This window comes from Zingiber officinale, chromosome 5A (genome assembly GCF_018446385.1).
Source record: "Zingiber officinale cultivar Zhangliang chromosome 5A, Zo_v1.1, whole genome shotgun sequence".
Taxonomy (NCBI): Eukaryota; Viridiplantae; Streptophyta; class Magnoliopsida; order Zingiberales; family Zingiberaceae; genus Zingiber; species Zingiber officinale.
Genome location: NC_055994.1, coordinates 149068670 through 149080042, shown reverse-complemented (window position 1 = coordinate 149080042; position 11373 = coordinate 149068670). Strand labels below are relative to the sequence as shown.

At 39.7% G+C, this 11373-nt stretch overlaps 1 protein-coding gene and 1 pseudogene across 1 annotated transcript; both read left to right on the top strand.

The window, feature by feature from the left end:
• Positions 1-574: 574 nt before the first annotated feature.
• On the top strand, positions 575-4570 carry LOC121980172. The gene is made up of 7 exons (XM_042532133.1): positions 575-792; positions 879-1038; positions 1658-1741; positions 1820-1936; positions 2039-2287; positions 3871-4206; positions 4301-4570. The coding sequence occupies exons 1-7, from the start codon at positions 575-577 to the stop codon at positions 4568-4570; spliced, it is 1434 nt and encodes a 477-aa protein (XP_042388067.1).
• On the top strand, positions 4248-10023 carry LOC121980171 (annotated as a pseudogene).
• Positions 10024-11373: the final 1350 nt, after the last annotated feature.

The following is an 11373-nucleotide window of genomic DNA, read 5'->3' as shown; positions in this document are numbered from 1 at the left end:
AACCGGACGTATTCACAGCGAGAGCATGTGGATAAATCCATAGTGAAATTATTTTTAATTTTAAATTATAAAATTAAAAATATTTTAAATATTTTAAAATATAATTATTTAATATGTTATAATTTTAAGATTATTAAGTGAATTGTTGGATCCATAAATAATGAGTGTTAATGTTAAAAGACATGTGAATGAAAGAAGGATGTTGTTATAATAAATATGTGACAATGGATTTTATACTTTGTGATGAGATGATGGATATTATAATATTATAATATTGTGGATACTGATTCGCGTAAATCTTTCTGTCTTATCCAGAACAATCCCATATTTCTATATATGGCCCCACCGACATTCCTTTCCGAGTAATCGGATCTTTCTCAAATCCATATCTAAACTTACTAAATCTGATTAATCGGATTTTCATCCCATTTATTTCCATAAATTATTATATCACCAAAATTAATTATCCTTTTAATCCATCCATAAACTCTATAAATAATAAAATAATCACCCGATTCCCAATCCTCAACTCCATAAATCCATTCCCGGTCCTTTTCCTTTGAAGGAAACAGAGATGTTGGCCGTCTTCCGCAAGACCTTCGCCCGCCGTCCGACGGAGCTCGTCTCTCCGGATCCCGGCCTCCAGCAGCGCTGCGCCAAGAGCCGCGAAAAGATCCTCCGCCACTTCCAGGCCGCCCACCCCGCCGTCTCCTTCTGCACCACCTTCGCCGGCGGCGCCACCCTCGCCTCCATCGGTCCCCACGCTCCCCGCCCCTCTTTCCTCCACCGAAGGTTCCCGAAACGAGAGATTTTGACATCGTACGTAAATCATCTGAAATAAACGGAAATTAAAGTTCTATTTTGGTGTATCTCTGCAGATTGTTCTGTAGCTACGACAATGTTTACTGCGTGTTCGTGGGGAGCATTCAGAACCTGACCTCGCTGGTGCGCCAGTACGGCCTCTCCAGTAAGCCCGCTGACGAGGCGCTTCTCGTGATCGAGCTCTACCGCACGCTGCGCGACCGCGGGTCCTACCAGGCATGGTTCGTCGGAACGGTCGCGGTAACTGTCACGGGCTCTATCGTTCCAGTTCCAATATCATTTCACGGAACGGTCGCGGCGCGACATATATATATATATATATATATATATATATATATATATATATATATATATATATATATATATATAGTATTTTATGACAACCACTAAATGGACACTGTGGGTAACGATCCCACGTGGTAAAGCTGGTGATTTTGTTTTTTTAATCCCTCATCTCTCATTCTCTCTTCCTTTGTCCGAAATTGTTTTCATTTTTCTCTTCAAGTCCCGTTCTTCTATTTTCCTAAAGCGCCGTCATCGCTCGCGCCTCTCTTCCCTCTTCGGCTTTCCCTGTCGCCGCCGTCCGTCCGCCACTCCCTCACTACTGAAACATTTCGCCTGTTCCCTCCCTCACTGCTAAAACATTTCGGCCGTTCCAGGCGTTCTAAACGTTCCAGCCGTTCCGTTCCGGCGTTCCGGCCGTTATAACGCCGGAGAACGACGTCCCAAAGCAGCCCACGTTATATACCGGAACTTTGGAACGCTGTGGGGCGTTCCCGTGCCGGAACGGCCGTTCCAGCCGTTCCACGTCCGTTCCGACGAACCATGCTACCAGGCCGACAAGGCCCTCAAGGACATCGCCGGAAGCTTCGCCTTCGTCGTCTACGACAACACCACCGGCGCCGTCTTCGCCGCCCTGGTAAGCAAACTGATTTTAGCTAGAAATTAAACGGGCGTACGTGTGTTTTCTTAATTTGGGCGTTACTTCTGGTGGCAGAGCTCCGACTGCGGGGTGCCTTTGTACTGGGGCGTGGCGGCGGACGGGTTGCTGGTGATAGGCGACGAGGTGGAGATTGTGAAGGGCGGCTGCGGCGAGTCTAACGCTCCATTCCCCGCCGGTGACAATTTCACGAGCTCCCTATTTATACTCGATATGGAAAAGGAAACCGAACGATGAAACTGATCCTGTGGTTTTTTCAGGCTGCATGTTCCACAGCGTGGGAGGCCTGAGGAGATTCGAGCATCCGATGGACAAGATGAGGCCGATGAACAGCGGGTCGACAGCGAGGGCACCATCTGCGGCGCCAGCTTCAACGTTGACGTCTCCAACAAGGTCAAATCCATGCCGCGGGTCGGGAGCGCCGCCAACTGGGCCTCCACGTGGAGACCGGATGGTTCCTGCAGGTACATTAATGGGGATCCCACTAATATGGTTAAAGGGATCAAGCTCTGGAACAAAAAAACGGTTTAGATAATCTCCTCTGCTCCACATGGAACACTTAAATCTGCCCGCCGTGTTGCTTGATATTATTGTGTTGCTTATGATTTCCTTTTGCTTTTTCACTTTTAATTTATTGCTTTTCCTTAAAATTGAAATGTAAAGCTTGACTTTTATCAATAAGATAGACCTTTGGTTAACGCGTGGGCTTCAATTGGACGGACGGTCAATTATAATTGAGTCTGTTCGATACTTTAGAGGCTTCATAATAACACACGGGAGAATTTTTTTTTCCATTTCAAACTTATTTGATTTATAATTTTTTAAAGCTAATTAAATATAAATAAATTCATATAGTGCTCAGTTTCATAATTTAAAATTTTTTTATATAAACATTATTAAGCATTTACTTTTACTTTCAGTTAGTATGTTAAATATATTTTTTATAACAATAAAAAATTACATTACATAAATAAGATTTTTTTTAGAAAAAATAAAATGCATCATTTGAATGGATATCCCTTTTTCAAGTAACATAAAATAGATGTCCATTTAAAATAAATTACCCAAAATATCCTTGAATTTTAAAATTTAGGTTATAACAATTAGTAAATACTGCTACAATATATAGCATTTGGTTGATAATTACGATAATATGTAGCAGCTGATTGATAGTTGCTATAGAGTGTAATAAATAATTATTAACTACTGTAATAGTATTATTATCTTACGTTGATTTTTCTTAATTGAGAGTGATAATTTAATTAAAATAATATTTCAATGAATAAAATAAATTAAAAGGACTCCATGATAGTTACTGTATTTCAAACAAATATTATTTGATCACGATCGATTATATATAGAAGATAGCAAGTAGCTACTATAACGTATAATAATTGGTTGTTAACTGATAAATTGGTTAAAATAATATTTAATTGAGTAAAACCAACTAAGAGAACTTCATGATATCCATTACATTTCAAATAAATATTATCATATTACGATCAACTGTATAAAAGATAGTAAATAGTTATTATAATATGTAACAGTTGGTTTCTAGCTTATATAATAATGTCATTATCTTATGTTGATTTTACTTATTGAATAATGATAACCTATTAAAAAAACATTTCAATCAACAAACAGAGCAAGAGGATTTTAACCATGTGTAACAGTTAATTATTAACTTCTATAACAACAATTAACTTATGTTGATTTTGTTTATCGAAGAGTGACAATATGATTAAAATAATATTTCAATGAGTAAAATAAATTAGAAGAACTCTCTACATTTATGATATTTCAAATGAATATTATCTAATTATAATCCACTATGTAAAAATTAATAGATAGTTATTATAATGACATGTAGCAACTTGTAGCTAGCTACTACATAGTATAAAAATTACCTACTAGTTGCTACAATATAAATATTAAAATTTAATCCAGGATTATTTTGAGTAGTTTATTTTAAATATGGTATTCATTTGACGTTAATTGAAAAGGGTATCAATATGATGATTTGTTAAATGACGGTGCCCTTATAATTTTTATTATTTGTTTATAAATAAAATTGTCTTTTCCCATCAACTTGATGGATTCGGATTCAGTTCGGATTCGGGTTCGGGTTCGGGTTCGGGATCGGGTTCGGGATCGGGTTCGAAGTCCATATCCGAATCCGATCTCTCGAGGAGCGAGGGGCCGTTGCGTTCCATCAACTTCCGACGCCGCCTCGTCGCGTGGCACCCGCGGCGGCGAATGATCTCCTGCCGCCGACGCACTCTGCCTCTCCGCCGTCGATGATCGTCGCCACTCGCAGTCTCCGCCTTTTCCTGAACTATCGCCGCCGGAATCTACGCTTTCCGCCATCGCTCCTGCTCTCATCCCGTGCCGAGGGCTTTGATCTTTCTTATTCGGTGTTTTGCGAGAAAGTGTGGCCGAGTTTGGTATGGATGATTTAATTGTGGTTTTTCTTTCTGCGAGGGGAGGGTTGTCTTGGCAGTGTTGTGCTCATGATTGGGGTTTCTTTTTGTTCCACAGGCGGGGGAGGTGCCAGATTTGCTTGTCCGGCAGCCTAGAATGGATTTAGCTTGTGGCGTTCGGATGTCGTCGACGGCGCACGATTGTGGCATCGGTTTGGGTTATTGGAAGTTCGCATACAGAGGTCGGAGTCGCTATTTAGTTCGCGACTCTGTGGTTCATTTTGCGAGCTTCGTTGCGTTCGAGGGGGAGCGTATGGGAGAGATTTCGCGGACTCGCAAAAGAGGAGAGTTTCTGGAAGCGATCTCTTTAACCATAGGAAACTTTTGAAGCGGCCCATGCTATTGAATAATCACTCCAACGATTCCATCGCATATATTGGTGTTAGCTGAGAGGATACTGATGTGATTGGAGGTGAATTAGTAGATGAACACGAGTCTCCTATGGAGGAATCAGAAGTAGAGCATGTTTACGATTCTAAGTCGATTAGTCCACTGGTAGAGGAAAAGGACGCCTGTCAGCTGGATGAGCTGAGGGAGTTGCTACAGAAGGTATCAAAAGAGTTGCAGGCTGCTAGGCTTAGCAGTGCCATGTTTGAGGAGAAGGCATTGAAGGTATCAGAGATAGCAATTGCCTTGAAAGATGAAGCTGAACCTACTCAGGATGATGTCAATTCTGCTCTTTCCATCATTCAGGATATCATTACGGGAGAGGATATTGCCAAAGAAGCAGTTCGGGAAGCTACCACGGCACTTTCGATGGCTGAGGCTAGGCATCAGCTGGCACTAGGATCTATTGATTCTCATTTGGAACAGAGAATATCGACAGGACTTTCTGGTAATAGTAACAACAAACAAGCACATTTGTCTGCTGAAGAAGAGATCAGGAGCTGTAAGGAAATCTTGGAAAGCTGCAATGAGTCATTGAACACATATTCAAATAAGGAAAGCGGAACTGCAGAAAGAAGTAGACAGGTTACGTGAGATTGCTGAGAAAGCTCAGTTGGCATCGTTAAAGGCTGAGGAGGATGTGGTGAACATTATGCTTCTTGCTGAAAAAGCAGTGGCTTTTGAAGTTGAGGCTACTCAACGTGTTAATGATGCAGAGTTGGCATTACAGAGAGCTGAGAAAGTCATATCTATTACTAATGCTTCTGACCAGCAATCACTATCTTTTCAAAACCAGTTAGTCAACGAAGAGCCACATTCTATGATGGACTTATCTACACTTACCATTGACAATGGAACTGCTGAAAGAGATAAAGTCTTAGTTGGTGATATAGCTGGTAGAAGATCAAGAAAATGGAAAACAAATTTTGGATTCTGTCAAAGATAGTGATATGGAGCTGGAAAAGTTGAAGTCTAAGATACAGGAACAACAGAAGGACTTGATTAAGGATAACCCTTCATCTCTTTATTCCTCCAAGGCATTGTTAAAGAAGTCGTCAAGATTTTTTTCTGCATCATTCTTTTCTTTTGATATAGAAGATGAAAAGTTCACACCTGCATCTGTCTTCCATGGACTTGTTAATTTTGCAAAGAACCAAGTGCCCAAGTTGCTTATTGGGATGGTTTTTGACCTTTTGTTGGCATGGGGGTGAGTTTTTTCATGGTAATTTATTAACTTTTGCCACTCAGGATTCTATTACATGCTATTTAGCCTATAGTTGTGCTCAATTCTAATCTCTTCAATCCAAAGTTCCCTTTTGCCAGAGAAATCTTGTATTAAAAATGAGGAGCATAGAGCTGCAATTTGATGCATTTTTCCGGGTATTGCTTCTGAATCATGTGGGAACTTTTGAGGACTCTACTTATGCAAAAAAGTAACTTGATTGTACTACCAATAGCTTCTACTAATTGTCTTGCAAAACAATTATCTGTTGGGACCTTGATGCCCGCTAGAGGAGAGGTGAATAGCTTCCTACAATTGTTAGTCACAGCGGAAACAAAAATACTAACAAACAAAAGGAAAGCTAACTTAGAAAACAATAAACAAGAAAGCAAACAAATACGCATTCGTTTAACGTGGTTCAGAAATTAGGACTCCTACTCCACAACGTGTTCGTAAGGTGGATAAAACCTCAATCCGTCGGTGGATCAATCCTCGGCTAGCTCACGTAGCTCCTTATGGGTGGAGAAACTTCACCACAATTTGCACAAGACCACACTAGATCACTAAAACACTTAGAGACTCTAATTAGGGTTAACCACCACTAATTTCGTCATTAAAGCCAGCCATCCCAAGCTCCATTATAAAGAGCTTAGGGAAATCAGCAAGCTGATTTTACCATTACCAGTCGACTAGTCCTTGCACCAGTCGACTGGTGCTGGCCAACGGTACTCCACAGAATCCGCGCTTCTGCCAACGACTCTATATCAGTCAGCTGCTATAATGCACCAGTCAACTGCTACAGTGCACCAGTCGATTGCTAGAGTAATTGCTACGGTCCGGTTTACTATTTTCGCAGCCATCGAACACAAAAATATTCTGTGCCCTGGCTCAATCGGTTGGTCCAACAGTCGATTGGTAAAACCCTAATCCTAGGGTTTTGACCCCCGAGTACATTCACTCAGCATTCGTCCTTGCTCGACAAACCTAGACCTAGCATTCTAGCTTCCTCCATCAGCCTCGCGTCCCTCGGATGCCTCCCCATCCTTCAAGCCTTGCCTTCTGGAGCTTCCTTCGACCTTGTCCTAGTTGTCGGGTCTTCCTCTATTTTCGTAGCTGTTAAACACAAAAATATTCTATGCCCTGGCCTAGTCGACTGGTCCCGAGTACATTCACTCAGCATTCGTCCTTGCCTGACCAACCTAGACCTAGCCTTCTAGTCTCTTCCATCAGTTAGGGATGTAAATGAATCAAGCGTTCGTGAACAAGCTTGGTGTTCGGCTTGGTAAGAGCCAGTTTATGTTTGTTCAATATACATAAGATTTATTAAACAAACAAGCTTGAACAGCTCGTTAAACTAAACAAACAAGCTTGAACACATATGTGTTCAGTTCGTTAATGTTCGTGAACAATGTTAACGAACTATATTTATTAATAAAACTCTTTTCAATATGCTAAATAAATAATAAAATAAAATAAATAAATAAATAAATTTAAATTATCAAGCTCAATAACCAATCAAACAATTAAAAGTTTCAAACAATCAAACAAGCTTGAATTGAGAGCTTAATAACATCTAAACGAACCAAACTCGAACCAAGCTCAAGCCAAGCTTGAATTGAGAGCTTGATAACATCTAAATGAACCAAGCTCAAGCCAAGCTTCAAACAAGCGCAAGTTCATAAAAAATAAACCAAGCCAAGTTTGAACACTTATTTCAAAAGCTTGGTTCATTTTAAGCTTTGCTCGGCTTGGCTCGGCTCGACTTGGTTACCTTATCAAACAAGCTTTAACACCCCAAAGCTCGGCTTGTTTTTTTTTACAGCCCTATCCATCAGCCTCGTGTCCCTCGGATGCCTCCCCATCCTTCACGCCTTACCTTCTAGAGCTTCCTTCGACCTTGTCCTAGTTGTCAGGTCTTCCTCTATTTTCGTAGCCGTCGAACACAGAAATATTCTGTGCCCTGGACTAGTGTCAACTGGTAAAACCCTAATCCTAAGATTTTGACCGCCCTAGTACATTCACTCAGCATTTGTCTTTGCCCGACCAACCTAGACCTAACCTTTTAACCTCCTCCATCAGCCTCGCGTCCCTCGGATGTCTCCCCATCCTTCACGGCTTGCCTTCTGGAGCTTCCTTTGACCTTGTCCTAGTTGCCGGGTCTTCCTTTGCCAAGAGGCTCCTCACATCCGGGACTTCAACCATTGCCAAGTCACACTTGGACTTACGTTGCCAAGACTACATACTTGAACTTACACCGCCAAGACTCCTCTTGGGCTTTTCTCCTTTGCCAAGATCACACTTGGACTTTCTTTGTTGTACCTGTATCTTGCACACTCACAATGCATATCAAATACAACAATAAACCTAACTTGAATCTTTGCCCAAACATCAAAACATAAGGCACCTAGATTGCTCCAACATTATCTATCTTCCAAAAGCAAACATGATGCATGATTGGTTATTACAAACAAATAAAAGATAGATGTTTTTTTTAAATTGGGCATGATTGTGATGCTCCTCCATGTAGACATATAGTAAATCTTAATCTGTAGCACCAGCTGTGTCCTAGGAAGCACATGAGCTAGGAAGTTATCTATTCAACTAGGTTCACATGTTATTGTATAGTAAATCAACAATTCCACATATAGTTGCTATCATCTCTTTGTTAGTATGTTGCATTATGTAGAAGAACTTGCGATAGTTATGTTTCCATTCTTGGCCTTGAAAGTATGATGGAATTGTTTGGTTTGTATGATGTGGTTTTACAAACACATCATTTCATTGAATAACTGAAACTTGAACACTATGCTATTATTCTTATGAAAGCATTTAGTTAATTAGTGTTTTTTCTTAAACTGATGGAATTTTCTTCTTGATTACTTTTTTCTCTTGTAGGATGTGATATGACTTGTAATACTAGTGCATACTCTGTAATACTAGTTCATTCTACTTTCTTATGAGCAAATAATTTGTCAGAGTTTAGTGACTTTCTTCTCATTACTGTATCAGGGCTTTCTTTATAAGTAGTCGAGCAGAAAGGACCTCACAACTGCTTCAGCAGCCAGATATAATCACCATCGAGGAAGTTGCCTCATCTTCCAAGTCTATGATGCGGGCAAAAAGGAAGATCCCTAAAACATTAAAGAAGCTTATTCAACTCTTACCTCAGCAAGAGGCATGCCATTTTTAACTACAGATATAATCTATTTAAATTTGATTTAATTTTTTGGAGTTCATTGAAATGCACTAACCATTCACAAATAAATATTTTGTGTAAATATTTAATCTTAACTTATGTTTTCAGATAAACGAAGAAGAAGCCTCCCTCTTTGACATGCTGTGGTTATTGCTAGCTAGTGTTATCTTTGTACCAGCATTCCAGAAAATACCTGGAGGTAAGCCCAGCACTGTCCTGTTGGTGCAATGCTTGAAGTTTGTGCTGAGTCTGTGAGGACCTTCTACTGACAAATTTATTAATGGTGGTTGTCTCAGATAAAACAATGTCTTTTGCTTGGTGCCTTGTATCAAATTGGTCTTTCATAACTAAGTTGATTGAAACACTTTCTTTGTATTCCTTCACGCTCATAATGTTCATGGGACAAAGGCCATTGCTGAATTTGGAGTTGTTTTCTTGCTGTTCAATATTGGACTCGAGGTAGTGTCTCAATTCTATTTTTCATCAATTGCTAACATGCTAATGGTTGATCTCGTGTCATACTTGTTTGAGGATATGCCTTATTTTTTATTTTTGTTGCAGCTTTCTGTTGAAAGACTAAGCTCAATGAAGAAATACGTCTTTGGGTTGGGTTCCTCTCAGGTGTGTTATTTGAGCTGTTGAAATATAATGGATTGTTGCAAAGAAGTCTGTTATCACATGCGATTTTTCTTGCATTTTGAAGGTTCTTGTCACTGCTGCAGTTGTTGGATTGGTAGTTTATTTTTTTCGCTGGGCAACCAGGTCCAGCAGCAATTGTTATTGGCAATTGTCTCACTCTTTCATCTACAGCAGTTGTGTTGCCTCCCCTCATTATTTTACTTTTCTGTTTATGCATTTTATGATTTTATTGCCATTATTTTGCCTCAGTTCAGTATCTTCTGTATTGATACTTTTTTATTGTATTTTTTTGTATGATTCAACTAAAATTTTAAGTTACATATTTCTAGGTGCTTCAAGAAAGAGGGGAGAGCACATCGCGCCATGGGCGTGCTACTTTCTCTATGTTGCTCTTCCAGGTATACCTCTCCTCTCTAAGCTAAACTTTTGCATTCGGCTTGAAGAACATGACTACCCTGGTCATAATACCACTGAGGTGACATATCATGCTCTTGGGTTGTGTTATACTGAATACATTTGTCCTGCTGTTGAAGTGCTAAATTCACATAGTAGATTCTCAATTCTTGAGGAAATTTGTTTATGTTGTTTGTAATTGTCTACATGCTGTGCTCCTGTTTATATTCTTTTTTTGGATTTGTAAATCCATGGTTTATTCACTTGCATGTGGCAAAAAAGACGATTCACTCACCCCCAGTGCCCCCGCTAATCCGTTCTTAGGTCAACACGGAGGAGATAAATCACGAGTGTCTACTAGCCATTAGTGCAAGTGACCAAGGCATGAGAGAAGGTTTGCTTGGACGCGCTGAGTTTTGATCCAAACACCTCATGTGGCAACACCCCATGCCTTAATCATCGCACCGTCTTGAGAGGACATGATTTATTCACTTACAGGACCTAGCAGTGGTGGTTCTTTTAATTCTGACACCTCTCATTTCGCCAAACTCATCAAAATGAGGAGCAGTTTTCTATGACATATTTTCACATATCTCATTAGTTGTTGCTGATTATGTATTCTTAAATCTTAGTTGCTGAATTTACCTTTCAGGTGCACAGCCAACATTGTAAGCTATAAGATAAATTTTGTCATCGTAACATCTTTCAGAAAAATAATATTTTACTTTTATATTCAATAATCTTGCAGTAGCGGATAGTTGTGAATGACCGGAAGGAATGTCTTCCCACATTTCTCTTTCACTAGCCTTTAACATCTCATATAGTTGTTGATATTCAAGTGTTGGTATTTCATCTATATTGGAATAATCAACTTCATTCATCGCATCATTAACCATTGATTGCATTGTAATATCAATATTAGTTGATGCTTCAGGAGTGGTAACAGTTGTCCCAGATGACGAACCACCAGAAGGCCCAATTGGTTCATATAAATAAGGCTCTCCGTGATAGTACCAATTGTAGTAATTTGGCACAAAATCATTTCTGCATAAATGCATTTTTACGGTATCCTCATCACGGAAAGCTCTATTTTGATATTTTTATGACTGCAGGGACATCGTAATTCGACACCATTCATACATTCTGGATGACTTTCAGCAATAAAATCAACACTGAAAAATCCATTTTCTAATCGATTGTACATCCAAGTTTTGTTCATATACATTGTTACCTAATAAAACATTATGAGCTCAGTTTCATCTCATGATCTACGTATCATATTACCAAAATTCTA

Bases quoted from the DNA above. Each gene is read 5' to 3' on its own strand.
- LOC121980172 (XM_042532133.1), top strand. From the start codon at position 575: ATGTTGGCCGTCTTCCGCAAGACCTTCGCCCGCCGTCCGACGGAGCTC. The intron at 793-878 runs GTTCCCGAAACG...GTATCTCTGCAG, and splicing joins CCCTCTTTCCTCCACCGAAG to ATTGTTCTGTAGCTACGACA. The intron at 2,288-3,870 runs GTTTAGATAATC...ATTCGGATTCAG, and splicing joins AGCTCTGGAACAAAAAAACG to TTCGGATTCGGGTTCGGGTT.